The following is a 22,057-nucleotide window of genomic DNA, read 5'->3' on the forward strand; positions in this document are numbered from 1 at the left end:
TTTGCATTCCTAGAGTGTTTAGATCAGTGTAGCTCGCTGATCGTTATTGATCTGGGCAAAAGGAATGATCCTTTACAGATAGTATGGAGGGTGATGCATGACAGGAGCTGGCCTGAGTGTTCAGTGTAAGTGGATTACTGTAGTTAGCTTCAATCCCAGCTGACAGACAGGAGGCTAAATGTAGACACTCTTGGAGTCTTATTGGATTGGTGGGTTGTAGATAATAGTTATGCGTTTAACAAGCAGGAAGTGTAGGATATCTGACCCAGAAAATACTCTTTAAGAACCAAAAGTGTGTCATAAGTTTTTTTTAAAACAGCAAATAAATATTATGCCAAGGTTAATACATTTATATTAATTTAAACTTAATTTTATTATTGTGTAATGCAAATATTACTGGCTCTAATGATTAAGTTCCTAATTTGTAAGGTGGATAAAAGCATCCGCTAAATGACTAAATGTAACGTAATGTGTACTACTATCTGTGTGTCAGTTGTATATTCAAGATTTCATAATTCATAGTCATGACGCCACCTGTATGTTATATATATATTTACATTAACAAACCAAACGTTTTTCTGTTTCTCTGTAACTTCCTGTCTGCCACTGGAGATATGGTATCTGCTTCAGAGCATCAGCATGGGCTGACTGGCTATTTTTTTGTGGGAACTGAACAATAGTGGTGTCAGAACCACCATGGCACGATGCCCTCGACTGGGTCTAGAGACAAAGTGTTCCTCAGTTCAGAGCTGCACCGTGGGACAATGGCTCTTTTCACACGAGTCCCAATGGCGCTCGGAGCTCAGAACTCAGCGGGTCCATATGCAAGCAGCCATCTGCTGATAGCAGCAGCACTTTCTGCTGACCTCACATCAGTTTTGTAGCTTCCTTTCTTCTCTGGGTTATAAATGAAAATAACTGATCACAGATCAGGGTTATTTAGGGCATTATTCCTTAATGATTCCAATAACATTTCCTATAATCATAGACAATCCCAAATGGCCATTATACACTGATTACTCACTGATGGATGGCATTTATGTCTCTGGATAGTGAGATAGTTCTCAAACTCAAACACATACACAACATCAGTCTGTAGGCTCTATTTGTTGTTTCCACCAGTACTTACTCTGCTTGTGGGCCTCCAGCCTACTTTGGCAAGTGGTTTGAGTGCTCCAAAGGGCAGGATGTAGTAGAGGATGGACAGAGGCCATGAGCGAAGGCGAACAGTAGGCCGGGACATGCAGCTCAGCTGGCCTAGTCGCCGCCGTAGGGCCAACTGTGGGAACTGCAACCTGCACAACACATCCGTGATGCCAAAGTGCACAAAATACCCAGGCAGACACATGTGAAGAATAAAGGAGGTGGAAATGAAAGATATATGTGCAGATGGTCTAAATGTTGTAAAGCAGGGGTGCCCAGTTCTGTTAATGGAGATCCACCTGCTGCATAGTTCCGTTCCAACTATGCTCCAACCTGTTTGTACTTACCTAAGGTTCTTGAAGATCTTATTTAATTGGTAATTGGATAGGTATGGAGCTAAACTGTGCCTGTAGACCTCCAGAAAGAGGATTGAGCACCACATTTATAGAGTGAATCTCAAGAAAGCAGTCAAGACCATTTCTGGAACATATTTCACCCTAAAAACCTTGTGTGGATTTGGGGCAGGATGATTTATGCAGTGTTTCCCACACATAGACGAATCTGTGGCGGTGCGCCACAGATTAAATTCCGACCGCCACAGATTCAACACCGAATCTGAAAAAAAAAAAAAAATCAATACCGACCGTCACATATTGCGTTTCGTTATTCTTTTGTACGCTATTTAAAACACGCAGCGAATTCGTTCAACTGCATTTCCTTTCCCTGCTCTCTTCATCTCTCTGTCACTCACGCGTCTCTCCCTCACACACACACACACACACACACACAGCCCCTCCCCTCCGTGCACACCACATCTGTCTGGATCATCTGTGGAGAGAAGACGGCTGGCGAAAGGTTGGTATCTCGTGAACACTTTTAACACACAATCACAGATTAAAAAGTGCTATAAAATATTTTGTATTCTGAATACAATAGTTTCAGTGTGTTGATGTTACTGTAAGTCCCGACCCTTAGCAAACGCGATTGCGCCTTCTTTAGAAAGTTAACTAGTCGCAAGTTTGCGGTAAAATGTAGGCTAGCCTAGTTGGGTTGTCGAGGTCAAAACACTATACGTAGCAGCTGTGAATCAAATAAACGTGTTATAAATTATGCCGTTTCTTTACTCTTACACCGAATGTTGTCCTTTAGGGGATCCAATCGTATCCCCTATCCAATCGTTCTTTTCATTTGCAGCCCCCCCCCCCCGGACAAACATCTAACCCCCCCCGGGCTGACCACCACACATTGCCTTCAAACCTGTGGGAAACACTGTTATGTGTCTGTTCAGTGAAAGACAGTGGGAGTGAAAACCTGCTGGAAAAAAGTATTTCTGCAGTTCCATTTGTTGACACTAATTACAGAAAATTACAAACTTTAAAATTTTCATGACAACTAAGCATGCATTTCCAAAACTGTTATTACCTCAAGGGAGTAGCAAATCATTCAATTAAACATAAATGACAAATATAATTACGTTTTTGAAAATCATATGTCCACAATTGTCATTACCTTAAAAATAATTAATATTAAATTGAATTTTATTATATAAATATTATTTATTCATTATCAGAATTACAATATTATTAAACTAAATACAAATTAAATTACATTAAATACATTCAAATTGTCATGTATTTGTATAATTGCAGTTCAGTGAAAATTACTAAGATTAGTACAATAATGAGAATAACCATTATTTATATAGTTTTATGAATAATAGTAATTACAAATGAAAAAAGTCAAATGTAATTTATGAAAATGTCAATGCCAAAAAAAAAAAAAAAAAAAAAAAAAAAAAAACGCATAATGGGCTAAGAAACGTTTTTTTTATTTTTTATACGGTTTCTTGTTTCTTATTAATTTTAGGGTGAAATGTTACCTAAACATGTTTTCTTGAGATTCTTGAATAATAATAGAAAGGAGGAAGGAAAGATTTATAAAACATGCAGAAACATACACACAGCCCACTCGCACATACCAAAGACCAAACACAAAGATGCCATACAGAAAACAATAAGCAGCAGCAGATAAACACTAGAAAAGATTCTTGAGATAGGAAAGAGACAGAAATATCAATTCTCCACTTTACAGTAAATCTAACCTCATGGTCGTTCACACTGCTTCTCTTGACTACACTGACCATATACTCCTTTCAGCTCAATTCCACTTACATCCGTCTAAGCAAAGGCTGCTTTCACCTGCTTAACACCTTTAGTCTCATTTAGAGTTTATCGTCACCTTCCTGCTACACTTGCACTAGAAAGGGTACATGAGGAGAAATACATGACCAGAGGCCTGGGCAAGTCTCAAAAAAAGGCCACATTTTAATCAACATAAACCTATTTAACCAACACGAACATGCATGTTTTTATGGGTCATGCCGAGTGGGACACTTCCACAGAACTACTGAAGCCATGAGGGATCTCCGCCAGGAATCTTTTTAAATGTTTTGCGTTCATTGAGCTATTTTTAGCACCTGTGCGGGTGGATAACATTCCAGATCAACACAACTGTTAGGCGAACGGAACGGCACGTGCAAAAATATTGCACCTCTATTCTGGTCCTGTCGATGGAACACGTTGTCTTGTTTGGCTAGAACTGCTTTTTTATTGAGAATGAGACTAAGAGCTACTGCTTCTGGCTAAAGTGAGATTAGCTTTACTGTGTCAATAAAGTGGGTCATATTTGGCCCTGAAAGTGATGACAGAGCACCAGCGGGGTTGACAGCTACCATCCAGGGCCACAGCTACGCAGGCTATATATAGAGTATAATACTGTGTCCACCCTAATCAGGATGAAACCCTGTTCTGACCAGTGGACAGAGGAGACTTAGCCATAGAAGGCTAACACAAACACCGTGTCACCTGACTTTGCTCACAATGCTGCACACACCAGAACATCTTTATTTTGACCCCTTTCAAAATGTACTATCCAATAATTTCCCTTTGAGAGATCAACATTTTCTCCACGGTCAGGGTGAGGAATCAGATGGTAATAATCCTCAAGTGTATTGACGATAAAAACTATAGCAACACTAGCTCACGCAAGGTTTGTTGGGCTCAGCGGGCAACCTTTTGGTGCCTTGGCTACTTTATTTCCCTCCACAATCTTAAAGTACATTGATCTGTTGTGCGTCATAACAGCATCTGATGTGCTCTCCCACAGAAAGGTGTAAATTTTTATTGCTCTTACTCTAAATAGACAAACTACGGCAGTCATAACATCGGACCATACTCTGGAGACCAGTCTAGTCACAGCTCTGGTATGAGCAAATGTAAATAGTGATGCTCAAAGTCCTTTGTAAAAGAAAGCGAGTCCACTTGGCAGCCATCTTAACGGCCCCAAACAGAAACTTACAGTTAAATACAGCTTCTGTGTGTTTGAAAGTTTAAAGACTCAAATCTCTGAAGCGGTTTGTCTATGTAACATTAAAATAACATTGCTTCATGCCTCTACCTAAAACTCCATAAATGTACCTATACGTACAATTAACTTCAGTTTCCAAACACGAGTGGCAGTAGTGATTATTATAGGGGTAGATTATTAATTTGTAAACTAACTCATTTTGATGTTGGCATCATAACATTTTCTATATATATGGCTTTTCTAACATGGTAAACTTGCTCGATAGCTCACCTGATACAACACTGCACTTGCATTGCGGAGCATATGTAAGAGTCCCATGAAATACGAGAGCTCAAAAACTTGTGGAAGCAATCTAAAACTGCAGGGTTGCTTCAGCAAAATGCGTTTGTATTTCATGTTAGCTTTTGTTAACACTACTGGTTAGGTTTAACGTAGGGTTAAGTCTCGATAGTACATTATTTTCAATCATGATGGAGCATTAACCTTTTAATGCCACACGGCGAACATTTAATTTCGGTACTGCTGCAAAAAAGTTGCCAGATCTGACATTTACGTTCACGTTCAAAACCAACAATTCACTTTTAAAATGTCGCGAAATGTGCAAGAATAAACGATGTAATATAATTTTGCAGAAATGTTGCCATGGGAATGTTTTCCAGTGTGCCTGGGTTGGCAATACTGGTATTGTATGTTGCACTTTAACTCACCATAGCTGTATTTTTAGGTTAGTCAATGAATATGCATGAACATTCAAATGTAAACAAACAGGTAATGCCTCTATGAAAAAAGCGTTTAGCACTTTAAACTGTGAGGCATGATTACATAATGTTTAATATGGCCTATAATTAGGCAGCATCCTACCTTCTGCTCACATTTATTTGTAGGGCTTTGTTAAAATCTTACATTTAAAAATTCCACCTAACTTGTCCTGCACCTGGCAGACAAGCACTTCTGCATGGCAGTAAAAAAAAGACAAAAGGCTTACATTGAAGTTTGGATTTGAGCCAATACAGAGGGCTCTTTTCACTTGGGACACTAAGCAACCACATAGAAGGCCATAGCAACGTCCTAGAATCACAAAAGGAATTTTGCCGATGCCGCCACCACCACTCACATTTTCTTGAAAATGCAAAAATCTAGTTTCCTTTATCATAACGTATGACATTATAACAGAACCTATCAATGAACCTGATAGCCCGCGTTTAGCAACTTCTCTGAGCAAATGCCTGGTATAACCTTTCACATTAAACAGTTTTAGTGTGTGCATTATGTAACCTCATTCTAGCGGTTGGCAAATCCAGTTAATATGCCAAAGTGTGCGCTGCACCCAAGTGCGCTTAAACGGCTTGAAACAATGACTGTGGGGTTTTATGAGAGCTTTCAGTCATCAGGTTATCATTCAATTGAATTTAGAGCATTTCTACCCCTCCCCCATCCTGTCCAGAGCAGATGAATAGCCATCGAAGAACCTTGCAGTTCAACAGCTATTCACAGTGCATTACTCAAACTGCGCAGGCTGTTTGAGAGCTGATGATTGCAGCCAGTAAAAAGACAACAAAGTCTTTGGATTCGGACTCTCTCTTTCGCAGACTCTCTGTCTTACATAGCCCCCCTTGCTTCTTCAATGCAGGCACATATTGGCCAATCACTGACTGAATCTGAGCCTCCCTCAGTTCTTTGCATCTTTCGCTTACTCAAGGGGAACAGCATCTGCTCCGAGTAGAGCTATGCAAATGGTGTGGATTGTATTGGATGGAGAGTGCTAGCAACAGTCTAATGTTACGTCGCAATTAGGCCAAACATAATCGCCGGGACAGTGACGGGGGCTCATCCGGGGGGACCGAGTCCCGTCACATGAACTCTCACTGCACACTGATTGCCCCTCTGCAGGGTGGCCCAGTTTGTGCAAGGTCTCCGTAATCCCCTCTCGCTCGCCCACTTTTCAGCTCCGCTGATCCTTCAATTGTCCTCTCTCACTCCGAGTGCGCCGACAACAACTGTTCTACATCCGACCAGCAAAATACACCCATCATCCACACACATTCCCAGCCTGAACTACGTCCCATCATCTCACACACTCCTTGCCGGTACCTGAATCGGCTCCGGTGGCTGAGCTGAGGCGGGCCTCCCGTGCCAGCGTTGTTGGCGCCGTGTGCGGGCTCCCCTGTCGCTCCCGCTGAGGAGCCCGGCGGACGGAAACGCCGTACATCAACCCTGACTCTGTGGAGATTGTAGCAAGAGGGAGAGCTGTGCAAAGACCTGCAGCATCTCACCATTTCCCTGCAGCACTCCGCACCGGCCCCTTCTGTTTCTGCTGCTTCAGACTCCCCTGACACATGATCACTGTGGAGGGATTAGTGCGTATGGCAGGCTTTAGCCTTCTCTCACGCTCACTCCGTCTGTCTGGCCCGGTTGTTTTCTGCTGCAAAGCTTAAAGACCGGCCCTCACTGCTCGTCACGTGTGGGATGCTTAACTGTGATTGGTCAGCCGGAGGATGAGTCCACCTTCTCTTCTAAGCCGCTGCTGAATTCAAGGCCTGGTGCTGCTGGGAAGGCGGCGATATGAAAAGGAGGAGGAGAGGGAGGGGTTTGTAAACAGACAATCCTGTCACAGCATGTGCTCAGTAGATTCTGAATTCCATCTATGACCCCATCCCACTCTCGCTCGCATCTCTTTCTCAACTGAAGGATAAAGAGCAACGAGCTCCTGACTGTTATGACAAACGATTTCTGATCTCAAAATCACTCTACAAAGTCCACTGCATCAAAAAAAGCCTAAAAATACAGTGCATTTACTTTAACTTGCTTTCTATTTTAAGAATATTAATTTCTGCACAAAACAATTAATATTCAGTACAGCAACAACGTGTAAGAAAATCTATAAGTGCATATACCAATTTATATGAATTATATTTTCATTCATACACTAAAAAATGCTGGGCTAAATACAACCCGCTGGGTAAAATAATGGACGGACCCAGCGATTGGGTTGTTTTTACTCAGCAGTTGGGTTACTGCCCAGGTTGGGTTAAACATTTAACCCAACTGTTGGTTGAAAACAACCCAGCATGTGTTGTCCAATATTTACCCAACACTGGGTTGTATTTAACTTAATCTCAGTCAATTCACTATAAACAGAAAGTGAAAGTAAAAATGGAATGAAGGAGTAATGAAGCTTTCGGCATCTGACGCTGCATATTCTCTCAGAGACGAATCTACTTCAACATATGCTGATAACGGTATAGCCTATAGCTGTTTTCACATATTCCCTTAATATTTATCTTGTGGCCCGTACATAATGAAAAAAAGAAACATTTTGTGTTAAACAGGTTGTTGTTGAAAGTCGGTGCTTGAAATAAAAGCTTTTTATTTAATTGACTTTTGTTGTTGACTGCAGTGTTAATATTTTAATTATAGGACTATAATTCATTGTAGGTAGCCCATAGCCTAATAGACCTGTTTTAAAAAACCTTTTTAAAAAAATTTAATTGAGTAAATAGTCTAATTTTATCTTCACAGCACAGTCGTCATGCATTAATTATTGCAGGGCAAATTAATTGTACTTTTAATTTAATAATAAAAGTAACTTCATAATAATAAGCCTAATAAAAATAATAATGTAACAGGCCTACATTAATTGGAAATGCCATATCCTCTTAAGATAATTTATGTTTTTAACAATATCTCTGGCTATCGTCAATAAAAGACCATAGTCTTTCGTCACACCCCAGCAAGAGGTCATCACGGGGCAGACAGCATGTTGCCCGTTACGTCGTTTGGACTGTGTTGTTGAGCGAAGTGGCACTGATATTTAACACACTTTAAGCTTTTATTGTCCAAATGTAATAGGATTAGTCCAACAAATCATTCGATGGGTAGTTGATGTATCAATGCGTCCTATGGTGACAGAAAAAAGTAGACATTGAAGATAAAACTCATGCTATTTGTAACTAAAAATTAAGATGCATTTTTCTCATGTGATTTGTAGGTTAAGTTTTGTTTTTCTACATTTTTGCTGTCACACCATAGGACACAGTCCAATTTTTATTTGTCAAAAATAAATAAACACACACCTTTTTTTAATTATTTATATATATATATATATATATATATATATATATATATATATATATATATATATATATATATATATATATATATATATATATATAAATAACACTTCTCCATCTACCCATCCATTAAAAAATACCAAAAATTTAGGTTTGCATATTTTTAATATTATGTTTCCCCTTCTCTTTCCCAGATTAATCACCAAGTAAAAACTACATTGTGGAATCTCTTTGAAAAGTTTTTTTACATCGGTTCTTGACTGTTTAGTATTCTTTTACATTCTGTAATGTTTCTTAATTTATTTTACAATAAAAAAAAAAAAAAAAAGTTTTTCAATTTGTTGTGCCCCATCAAAAATAAATATATGTTATCAAATAAACAATACACTTCTACTGCTGATTTCATAGATCCTTTAAAAGGAAAACCAGAAGCACACTTGACTGCCTGCAAATCACATGAACTTGTGGCTTCCTATTAAACAGGAAGTAAGTAAATCTTCCTGTCTGGGCTCATCTTTTGATACTAATTTTAATACGAAAAATCCTGTATGAAAACACTTTGAATGCTCTCCCACTAGAAATAATTCTGGAATTTCTTTCTTGCCTATTCTACACATAAAATAATTTGACAACCTGATGATAAAAGAGTTCAAGCCCACAACACAAATATACAACCATTTAAATATATAAAAAAAAACAACTTAAGGAAATCTTCACTCACTTGTACAGAGTGACACAATAAGAGGTCTGTCGATCTTCTTAAAGGACTACACTCCACTCACTGTCTTTGTACTAGGATCCGCTCAGATATGGCATGTGTGATGTGATGTCATCACTACATATTAACCAGACCGATGAGTGAAAAGACTTACTTCCTATTTGATGACTGTCAAAGAGCCCATCCCACTCCATAAACACGCACAACTGCAGACAGCTATAGCATGTGTATTCAGCTGTATTCAGACATAGCATGTGTATTCAGTAGACCTAGAGAAATATAACTGACAGGACCAAGCACTTGTGATTAAAGTCATTAAAGAAATAATCACTGTACATGTGCCATTTTCACAGAGTGATTGCTTTTGTTACGACAACTATTGCAACATACTGTGACTCATAATTTTTTGTGGAGGGGTTCCAGTGAACTGATATTACTTTTGGGAGTTGGTTTGTAAAGATGTAGCACATGCTGGGCTGGATGATGCATTTAAAAAGGATCTAAAGAATCTAAAAGGTTTCTGTTATTTCAGTCATTCTGCAATCAAATACAAAAATTAAAGTGAAGAATGTCAATCTTAAAATAGGAAAAATAGTAAATAATTAAAAATTCATGTTCGACATTAGCAATTTTTAGTTTTGCATCAAAACAGTATTGAAGACTGCTTTATTGTAATTCTTTTATTCATTATAATTATAAAATATTATATTATTTAAAAAACTTATTTTTAATTATAATAATCAGGGTTCGTACAGAAACGGCAAAATGAAACTCCAGGACTTAAGGACTTTAAGCATTACTTTTTTGGTTTTCAAGGACTAAAATCAGAGATCTCCCTTATCAAACAATATAGTTATTATCTGTCAAATTCTAATAAACTAATAAAACAAATTGGTACAAATAAAGTGCAGCACAAAAGCATGCAATGACTCTGGCAACTTTTACATTTGAAAGGATACTATGGCAAAGTTATCGCTTCCTTATTCAAACAGTTTTTTAATGAATATATGATTGATCTAAAGAATGAGAGCTATATCATACACTTGGAAAATTATGAGTTGTATCACCGCTTAACACTAGGGGCGTGACAATACACTTAGCTCAAGAGAAGAGACAAAATACAGATACTTGGTTCACTAGAACGAGACAATATTTTAATACAATTTTTCACATTTAATTTGAAAATTTGGATTTCAAATTTAATACAAATTTGTCTTAAATCACACAAAGCAAAACAACGCAGTAGCAGGGCTCGACAGTGCGAGCATTTCACTCGCATTTGCGACTAAAAATAGATGTGTGCGAACTGGAAAATGTATTTAGGAGCACAAGTGCGAATACAAAACAAAATACAAAACAGCCTAACTTATACAGTAGCCTATAACAAACGTATTAATTTATTCTGTTTATTTATGGAAAAATTGCGATGCAGCCTCATATGATTACTTTAGAACTTTAAAAAGGCAACGGTTTAATTTAAATGAGCACAGATGAGAAGAAAAGCGGAGTTAAAGTGAAGACGCGCTGAATGACGCACATTCGCCACTAGAGGGCGCTGCCGTTACCCCGGTAACCCAGTAAACAAATCAGCTAAGCTACTTTCCTAAAACTGTGTAAATAATGTTGTTTCACACTCACAGTCATTTAGATATTTATATTCGCTTTAGTCTTCACAATAGCCTCAAATAATTCTTACTTAAAGACTTAATGAGCTATTTATTTTCAAAAAAAATTCTAAGCTAAAACATGGCCCGTCCACTGATCTATAATAGAGAGCAGTGGGCCTATCTATATATCAACGACTGATTCGTTATTATTGTTCAGTAACACAAGTTCCATTAGTTAACATGAAAAAAACAATGACTGCATTTATTAATAATCTTAATTTCAACTTTTAATACATTATAAAATCAAAAGTTGTCTTAATATAATTCAATGGAGCTAACATTGACTAACAAAGAATATTAACTACTACAACAATTAGCTATTGCACATTTTTAGTTAATGTTAACCTGCTTTAACTAATGTTAACAAATGGGACCTTACTTACCTATTGTTCTTTCGTTCGTTTGAACAATCTTTTGCACTCTAATCTTGAAACACTTGTTTACTTTATATTTTTATGTATTTTTTATAAAAGTCTTTTAGTAAATTGTTAGGAGGACAACACTTTTCACTTAGAAATTATATATTGTGATTTTAAAAACAAAAACATATACCGTGACAAAAGCTTCAATGATTATTGTGAAAATTTTATACCGACACAGTTTAATAGGATTATAACTAATTACATAATTAGCCTATTAAATAGTGTCTGAAGTAAAATTATTTAAAAACCTTGTGTACTTTCTGTATTCTGATAAATTAAATAATTGTGATTGTAAATGTCTCTTTGTATCCCCTTATTAAGCTAAAACACCTAATTTGAAAAATTTGCATTGCGGCCCTAAATTTTTTTTAATGCGCTCCTAAATTTTTTCACTTAGGAGCACATGTGCTCCTTGGGGAAAAGGTAAGCGTCAAGCCCTGCGCAGTAGTATTTTGTAACTAATCTAGGGCTGTAACTTATTTTGGTAATCAAATCTTCTGATTATTTTGACAATTGAGTAATCTGATATTTCTTACTAATACAAATAGACAGTCTAAAAGGCAAGAGATTGTTTTATCGAAAAATAATGAACACTAATTTCGTATGTACTGCCTTTCAAAAATTAAAGTACCTTCTCAAAATATGGCTGTTTTCAAGGGTTTTCCAGGAGTTAAATTTCAAAAAGAGTCAAATTCAAGTACTTCAAGCACTTTGTATGAACCCAGATAATAATTAAAAAATTATGACTATTTTATTCTATTTTATAAATGCAGCCTTGGTGAGCATAAGGGACTTCTTTTCAGAAACTGATCCCAAAACCTGAACTGTAGAGAATAATTATTACACCGTAGTTTATCGATTTAGTATCATGACAAGATTTATCATCCATTTATTACCTCTAGGCTACCAATATAAAAAAGCCATTGTATGTCTGAGAAGGTTCTGGAAAAGGGGCACACCTACACAAAGAATGGCGTTGTCTCTGGCAGCAAGGCTTTCTGCCGCACTGTGCCTTATCTGTAAACCTACAACAAACCCGCTGAACTGAAATCTGTCCTCATATATCAGGCGTAACAAGTAAAATATATATAAATAGGCCTATATATAGACAGAGAGTGTTGGTTCTGGATGCTACCTTTAGCTTTGAGTGTTACTGATACAAAATGTCCCCAATGTCATGTTTAAAGTCACAAAGATCAAGTTTTTAGAGGTTGTGTCAACTGACTTAACTGCATTGTAACAACTTTGTGTGCAAACATAACTGTCCGGTGAGATAGGTCATCACCGGGTCACAATGAGTGACCGCTTAACAGGAGCTCCATGTTGGAGGCTGATGTTTATCCGTTATATAAAGCAGATAAAACACTACAGCACTCTACGGAAAGCCTTCAAATAAAACCAGCCAATCAGACGCTAGTGACAACACCAGTGAATTTCAACACGCTCAGGTGATTTGGACACTCAAATAACCCGATCAGCTGGCTGGTATTAAAGGCCACACAATAAATTAACACTACATTGTATCTGTCCTGGATTTGTGACATCATAAGGAAATATTTAATTAAAAAAAAATCAAACTCAAATGAATTAAGTGAGATTAAATTGATTAAAATTGATCAAGTATGATCATCTTTAATAGTATTAGACCCGATTGATGTGGTAAGAATTTTTGATTACCACTGGATAAGAAAAAAAAAAATTACTTCCCTTTTTTCTAATTTGTAGTTTTATTTGATTTTATTATTTATTGAGGTTATTTAAATTGGTTAAAGTCAATTTAAATAACTTTGCACAAGCAACAATTCAGGCTTGCCAAACAAAATAAATTGCCAAGACCTTCAAAGCTTGACATCTCCAGCAATGTCACACTGACACTTTCAGGTGTAAATGTTTGTACACCCTGGCCGTTTCTCAATACCAAATACGCATTCTGACTTGTGTCCTCGGCGGTTAATACAATTACAATACAAATAAAACACAACCCTCTTTTCGTTTTCATTTTAAAAATATAAAACATTAATATGTGGTTTAGGTAATATGTGCACATATACTCTGATTCACTGTGTGTATAATAAAATATGAAATTTGACAAGCACAACTCTGCCTTTTTTGTTAAATGCCAGTTTTAATGAACAATAATAGCCATTATAAAAGTATAAGAGACTTGATAGGAAATAAAGACAAAAGCAAACAATTCAGTCACATTAACAAAGTAAGCACTGTTACGATTAATAAATGAATAATTTATGAACCATAACTTTGAGCTCAGCCAAAAACCATATGACCTGGAAGAAATAATAGATTCATGAGGCCAAAGATTGCCTGTTAGATTTACCCATAACGAATTTTACCTCATGTTTAACTACTACAGAGACACCAGAGCCAGCGGCAGATGTCAGAAGGACTAGCTAATGTTTACACAGGTGAGGCTGCTCTCGGCGGATACATGAGCTCATGTCTCCAAAATCGGCAAAACATTTTCAAATAGGCGCTCTCTTTATAAATAAACTGCAGATTTAAGTTTTAAACGACTACATTCTCGCATGAAATACTCTTAGAATGGCATTTCATGACACAACAGTAATATTTTGAAAATTTTGCGGGTTTTGCCCTCCGCCATTAACGCTCACTGATTGGTGCGAAATGCATTCTGGGATACCTCGCTGCCTCAAGTTCGCACAAGTCACCTCTGGATGCATCTTTGATAAAACGGGCAGAGCAAGGACACATCCGGGGATTTTAACTGTACTTGGCTAGATGTGAACCTTGAATTGGAACAGTACTTGGGCGACTACTGATGACGTTTTACGAGTCCACAAAAACAGACAAGAACACATATTGAGAAACGGCCCCTGTATTATCAAAGCAGCGCCACAATCAAAACTCAGATGGTGAATGACAACAGCTTATCTGTATTTTAGGATCCGTTTACACTTGGAAACTTCTTGCTTTATCATTGATCATATAAATATCCTAATAGGTCATTATGCAAAGAATTATATATAATATTTCCACCTTTTTCTTCCAGTAAGAGCAGACATGGCCATTTGTCAATTCTATGGGTCTAGTTTCCGGTCTCATCCGCATCCAGCTATTTTTAGCTGTACAAAACAGCTCGTTTTGCAGCTTGATATTGAAAATTGGTATCTTACCATATTATTTTAATGCATTATCTTAATTATGAACACACTGATTTGTAGTGCAAACAGTTTTACTGTATACAGCACAATGTTATTTCCCTAAAGCAGTGAACCAGGAGTCTCATCAATAGGCTCACTTCCGCACTGAAGAATAAGGTGGATAGGAAAGTAATATTATAAATGATATTTACACACACTAACAATGAATGGTTTGGGGAAAATATGTACACAACGTAACTTATTCCTGCAATGGTAAGCTGAGCTGTGAGCAGCCATTATGCCAAACGTCAGTGTCATAGGTTCCTTCAGAAATCATTATTTTATGCTAATATGCTCATTAATGTTGAAAACAGTTGTGCTGCTTAATATTTTTGTTTCAGGACTTTGATGAATTGAAAGTTCAAAATAACTTTGTCTTTGCCACTTTTGATAAATTGATAATGCATCATCCTTGAATTTTTTTACTAACAAGCCAAAAAAATACACAAGGACAAAAAGCATGTGGATAAACATGCAAGATTAATATAATGGAAATTACACCCACAGTGTATATACACACAGAGTTAGGTCATATATATGGATATGGACACTGACAATTCATAATTTTGACTCTGTATGCCACCAGAATAGAATTAAAATGACGCAATGGAGATGAAATTGATGTCCAGACTTTAAGCTTTAATTCAAAGGGTTGAACAAATCGAACATAAAATGTTTAGGAATTACAACCATTTTTATACACAATCCCCCCATTTTCAGGGGCTCAAACATAATTGGACAAAAAATAAAAATCATAAGTAAAAATTTTTTTTTATATTTTGCTGAGAATCCTTTGCAGGCAATGACTGCCTTAAGTCTAGAACTCATGGACATCACCAGAGACTGTGTTTCCTCCTTTGTGAAGCTTTGCCAGGCCTTTACTGCAGCTGACTTCAGTTGTTTGTGGGTCTTTCTGCCTTTTGTTTTATCTTCAAGTGAAATGCATGCTCAATCAGACTGAGATCAGGAGATTGACTTGGCCATTGCAGAATATTCCACTTTTTACCTTCAAAAACTCCTGAGTTGCTTTGGGTCATCGTCCATTTGTATTATGAAGCGCGGCCCAATCAACTTTGCTCCATTTGACTGAATCTGGGCAGGCAGTATATCCTTCTACACCTCATAATTCTTCCGGCTGCTTCTGTCTTCTGTCACGTCATCATTAAACACCAGTAACCCAGTGCCACGGGAAGCCATGCATGCTCATGCAATCACACTGCTCCATGTTTCACAGATGATGTTGCGTACTTTGGATCATGAGCTGTTCCAAACCTTCTCCATACTTTGCTTCCCGTCATTCTGGTACAAGTTGATCTTAATTTCAGCCGTCTAAAGAATGCTTTTCCAGAAGTGGTCTGGCTTTTTGAGATGTTTTTTGGCAAAGTCTAATCTGGCCTTGTTTGCAGCTTGTGGTGAACCCTCTGTATTTGCTCTTGTGAAGTCTTCTCTTGATTTTAAGCGTAACAATTGTCTGTTTTACTTGTATGGAGAGATCCTTTGACCACAAGATGTGGGTTCACAGCAACAGCTTCCAAATGCAGATGGCACACTTAGAATCAACTCCAAACCTTTTACCTGCTTAATGTATAAATAACGAAAGAATAGCCTACGGCTGTCCATGAAACAGCTTTTGAGTCAACGGTCCAATTACTTATGGTCCCTTGAAAAGGGGGGGGGGGGGGGTACAAGTCAAGGTCACCTTTATTTATATAGCGCTTTTAACAATACAGATTGTGTCAAAGCACTTAACAGTATCAAATTGGAGGATAGAGTGTCAGTAATGTATACTAAGATTAAACACTCAATTTTCAGTAAAAGGCATTTCATTATTGAATTCAGAGATGTCATTGTCTAGCTCAGTTTAGTTTAAATAGTACCCGTGAAATCAAATTGACGATAAATCGCTAGAAATAAAGTGTCCCCATGAAGTATACATATTAAATAGCTGTAATACCGTAACCATTATTCCAATTGTAATGAGAATACCCTCAAATAATAAAAAAAATAAAAAAAGTGCCCGTGTCCAAATATAGAGTGCCCTCCAAATGTATTGGAACAGTAAAGACAAAATTGCTCCGTTGGCTGTGGAGTCAAGACATTTACAAATATGATTAAAAGATGAATAGGAGACAAAACTACAGAATGCCACATTTTATTATTAGCCGTTTCAACACATACATGTTTTACCAAATAAAAAGAACAGCACTTTTAGAGTTCATCCCACTCATTGAAGTATTGGGACAGTTGAAAATAAGGCAGATATAAAACATTAAAAGCTATTATTTAGTTGCAGATCTCTTGCACACAATCACAGCAGTGAGTCTGTGACCCATAGACATCACCAGACTCTTGGTCTCATCTTTGAAATACTTTTCCCAGCCTTTAATGCAGCCAATTCCAATCGTTGCTTGTTTTGGGGAGTTTCTGCCTTTACTCTCCTCTCCAGCTCGTGAAATTCATGTTCAATCGAATAAATCTGGAGATTGACTTGGGCAATCTAAGACTTTCCATTTCTTTGCCCTTATAAATTCCTTGACTGAACTAACAAGGTGTTTTGGGTCACTCTCCTGATGCAATATGAAGCACTTCCCAATGAATCTGGTGGCATTTTCTTGAATATTGGTAGGCAAGATGGTTTTGTACCCTTCCAAATTCATTCTGCTACTGCCATCATACATTAAATCATCAGTAAAGTTGAGAGGCCTGTTCCAGAGGCAGCCATGCATGCCCATGCCATGACACCACCTCCACCATGCTTTACAGATGAGGCCGTATGCTTGGGATCATTTGCAGTTCCCTTTTTTTCTCCACATTTTTGCTTTCCCATCACTTAGATAAAGGTTCATCTTGGTCTCATCGGTCCATAAACACAGTTCCAAAACTCTTCTGGCTCACCTTTGTGCTTTTTTGCAAACTCTAATCTTGCCTTTCTATTTTTGGAGCTGGTCAGAGGTTTGCATCTTGCTGTGTAGCATCTGTAATTCTGTGTCAAAGTCTCCTGAGGACAGTAGATTGTCAGAGCATCACCCCAGCTTTCTGGAAGTTGTTGGTGATTTTACAGACATGTCTTTTAGGGTTCATTTTCACAGCTTTTATGATTTGTCTGTCATCAACTACTGTTATTTTCTCAGCCGATCAAGTAGTTGTTGGTTGTTTCCAAATTCTCCCTCAACTTTATCCTGGTTTGTGTGCGTCATCATCGAATGCAAGATTCAGAATACAGAAGTAATGTATATAACTGAGACAACATTCCCTGCTTAATACCTGAAGAATTAATGCAACAGGACACAGCTGATCACTTAGAAAGACCTGTGAGGAAACTGTTCCAATACTTATGCTCACATCAGATAGAGGGATGAAAATCTAAAAGTGCTGTTCTTTTTATTTGGTAAAACATCTGTGTGTTGATTTACCCAATAATAAAATGTGACAGTTGTCTCATATTCATCTTTTAATCATATTTGTAATCGTCTCGACTCCACAGCCAACAGAGCAATTTTGACTTAACTGTTCCAATACTTTTGGAGGGCACTGTATATGGACCCGACTGTATCCGTATCTCTCATAAATAAACACACAAATTCTCATTCTTGTAATACTGTACAAAAGATTAGTATGTACACACACACACTTTTGAACATGGGCTCCAAAGAGTATCTCAGTATCCAGAGACATTGAAGACATCTAACACAGCCATACCATCAGTACCCCAATGTAACTATACCGGACGATATGGCCCAAAACAAAAATATATACATTTCTTAATTTTGGTTGATACCATATAATTCTGGCATCAATATGAACACCATTTTTAAAAAAGCCTCATAAAAACTGCCAAGAATGCCCACAACAAATGTTTGTACCTACAAACTTATGAAAATGAATTTGCCAAGTCTATGGAACCTCCTCCTATAAAACTATATTTATATAAAAAAAAAAAAAAAAAAAAAAAAAAAAAAAAAAAAAAAGACTGCACAAATAAATGAATTGTCACCTTTTATTTGTATTTAGCCTTCATACAAACAAGAAATGTGGAAAAAAACATCTCAGACTCACCTTATTAATATTAATATCTTTAACATCAAACTAACATACATTAAAAGCCAAAAGTTTTTGAACAGTAAAATGTTTTGTTTTCTAAAGAATTCTCTTCTGCTTTACAGCAAACTAAATTTATTTGTTCCTGTGATTTCAAAGCTGAATTTTTAACATCATTACTCCAGTCATATGATCCTTCAGAAATCATTCTAATATGCTGCTCAAAAAACATGTTGAAAACAGCCAAGTAGAATCTTTTCAGGTTTCTTTGATGAATAGAAAGTTCAGAAGAAAAAGCATTTATCTGAAATAGACATTTATAAATGTTACAAAATATTTTGATCATATTTTTTGATCAATTTAAAGCATCCTTGCTAAATAGAAGTATTAATTTCTAATTTAAACAAAAACAAAAAATTATACTGACTCCAAGCTTTTGAATGGAATAGTGCATGTTACGAAAGCTTTTCACTTCAGATAAATGCTGATCTTTAAATTTTTCTATTCAAAGAATCCTGAAAATATGTACTCAACTGTTTTAAACATTGATCATCAGCAAATTATAATGATTTATGAAGGATCATGTGACACTGAAAACTGGTACTGTACACACAAAAAAAAAAAAAACTTTTGAATGGTAGTGTAGGCTGCTTATTCTTATAGATGGAAACAAATGTGCTTCAGCCAGGATAAAGAGTATGAAAAGTGCTTGGTTGCGCTGCAAAAAACAAAATACTGCGCAACAAAAGCATGTTGGTGGAGACTGGCTTATTATTGAAAATGCAAACTGATTCTCTGCCTGCAGGAGGCGCTTTGAGAGCAGTAGAACCAGCGGTTAACCCGGTAATGGTTGTAAACAAAGCAGCTCTGCTCATGAACGCGACTTCAGACAAAATGAAAGTGTCATTGAAACTTTTCGTAAGACAGTCGGTTCCCTTCAGAGATACATTCATATAAAACACCTGGACCGTGTTGTGTTTTTGAAAAGTGTAGTGCTCATGTTTATTCAATGAAGTCAACACAAATCAATCTATGGGAAACACTGGTAATATATATCGAAATATCTGAAAAGTGTTTAAAAATCACGTCACCATTATTGAAAATATTGATATTGAATTATTGTCCAGCCCTAAACGATACCAGTACAAAAATTGTTTCAGTGTTTGGGAACAAATTTGATTGATTTGATATTTTTCACAGAATCAGGAAATTTAAATTTTGCATAGTTCATGGCACACAACCTACTGTGCTGAAATAAGTGGTGGATGTAGCAGACAATGCATTTGCAATGGCAATGTTTTGCAATAGGACCTTGTGTTAATTTGTCTGGAAATTTTACACACAAATACAATATTCTGAGATTGACCTTACCTGAATTGCACTGGCAATCCGCGGTGGTACTTCAATGCCAAGTTTCTCCAGCTGCCGATCTTTGTATCGCCCATATTGATCATATCCTACATAACCCCCACCTGCAGCTAAAAGAAGAGGAAGGGTTCGTATACGGGCCTGTAGTCCAGGAAAACCTAAGAGAAAAAATAAAAGAATAAAATAACCTTAAATGTGTCTATTAGATGTTTGTGACAGTCAATTTATGGATTGTGTTTATAGATCAATTGCAAATATACATAAAAAGGTCATTGTTCAAACAAAAGCACAGCTGCCAGGTTTCATTAAGTGTAAATAACTTTAAATATAGTGAAGTATTGCAACACGTTACTTTTGCTGTAGTGTATCATTAGGAAATAGATTACATTTCCAAACATTCCTTATGCCATTAATTGTAATAATCCTTGCAACAGAGAACTGATCTCACAATCATCCAGTCTTAAAGTATCTTGGAGACGTTGCCACAATTCTACTGGATTCAGATTTCTGTTGTCAGACTCCTTTGTGCATACTAAAATCACACTGGATGATTATTATTAAATCGCAAAAGCAATGTTTGGAAATGCAAACTGATAATTCCTACTGACACAATACAGCAAAAAAATAACTGCCTTAAAACTATTTTTGTTGGCGAAAATACTAATGGCACAGTAGGGTATTATAAATATAAATCTACATAAACATGATGTAGCGGTGCCACATAAAGGCTATTATAACGAACTGCAATATTACATACTCCAAAAAAAGACTCTCAGGTTAATTTAAGTTTTAGGCAAGTTTATGAAAAATACGAAATCGTGCGGTGACGCAAAAAAAATAAAACATCTGTGGGACTATTTAACAGGGATAAAATATTTAGTAAGTGTGACTGACCTTTTGAAAACAACCTCTGCTGACTCCATCTGAGACCGACACCACCGTGCTGCAGGAAACTGCATACAAGACAATTCACATCATTGTTTATATTCCAGAACTACATATCAGGGTTTCTACACATTTTCCATTTCAAAATTCCATATTTTTCCAGACTCAAATTTCCAAACCTCTCATTAGAGTTTAGGCCAATATTTAACAAATGGTTTATACAGCACTATATTTAGGGGTTCAAGCACGTAGTGCTGAAACCCTACCGTAATTAAGATTTTTATTACCGTATTGACTCAAATATAAGACGACCCCCCTTTTTCCAGATGTACCTTTTGGAAAAGGGCATTTTTTTTCTTAAATTTTCATATTTTTCCTATTTTAATTTTTGTTTTGAAAATATGGTAAATACTGGTCAAATGTACCAATCACATTTAAAAATATCCACTTTTTGATATACCATAAAAATAACAGGAAACCCATCTGAATTATAACATATAGGCTATCCATCTCATAGTAGCCTACCAAAATTTGATTAACAGTAGGAATGAAATCTTATAGTCTTCAATAGGGATGTGTGGGTCTAGTCGACTAAATGGTACAGCTCCTACTAGTCGACACTGAAAATAATAGTTGATTACACGAGAGAAAAAAAACATGATTTTATCTTTCAAATTACCATCATTTTAACGTAACATTTAAAACATTTTAAATAAGTTCAAATAAAACTTTTGAAAAAGAATAAGAAAAATTAAAAGCTTATGTGGGCGGGTGTGTTACAGCCATTGGGAAAACAAGTTTAAGCACCTATTAGGCAATGTTAACGGAGGTCAATCGGAACGAAAACTGGTGGGCATGTTCGACTCATGGCCCCTAAAAGTCTGTAAAAATGTAAAGAAATCGGCCATTAGTTGGTGCTAATGAGTTTTATGGCTCTATAATCACGTGGTGTTTCAAACATCCACTCAATATGCGTATCATTTGATAGATCTCATAAGCCTCGTTCAGACGGTCAACCCAAATCCAATTTTGTGCAATCTGATTTGAATAACTGACTGTCTACACAGCATATCATAAATGTATCCGATTTGTGTGTCCATAAGCACTCTCTTTTTACTGAATGTGCATTGGTTTCTATGGTAATGCCGTTGCATTATGCCTACGCTAAAAACAACAGTAACAGCAATACAGAAGTTGTCTT

General features: G+C 36.7%; 1 protein-coding gene across 8 annotated transcripts in view; it reads right to left on the minus strand.

Moving 5' to 3' along the window:
* LOC306870900 (phosphatidylserine decarboxylase proenzyme, mitochondrial-like) overlaps positions 1-22,057 on the minus strand; it is a 36,935-nt gene that overhangs the window by 10,831 nt on the left and 4,047 nt on the right. Inside the window, exons 2-5 of one of the 8 annotated variants that reach the window (XM_079418467.1) lie at positions 20,866-20,924; positions 19,975-20,129; positions 6,601-7,052; positions 1,130-1,295 (exon numbers count right to left, since the gene is read on the minus strand). In XM_079418467.1, coding sequence (XP_079274593.1) covers positions 1,130-1,295; positions 6,601-6,785 — 351 coding nt within the window. In that variant the 5' untranslated portion in view covers positions 6,786-7,052; positions 19,975-20,129; positions 20,866-20,924. Of the gene's footprint in view, positions 1-1,129; positions 1,296-6,600; positions 7,056-9,300; positions 9,440-19,974; positions 20,130-20,865; positions 20,925-22,057 lie in introns of those variants that run through there. The other 7 variants (XM_079418468.1, XM_079418472.1, XM_079418469.1 and 4 more) reach the window with 7 other exon arrangements.

This window comes from Barbus barbus (genome assembly GCF_936440315.1).
Source record: "Barbus barbus genome assembly, chromosome: 6".
Taxonomy (NCBI): domain Eukaryota; kingdom Metazoa; phylum Chordata; class Actinopteri; order Cypriniformes; family Cyprinidae; genus Barbus; species Barbus barbus.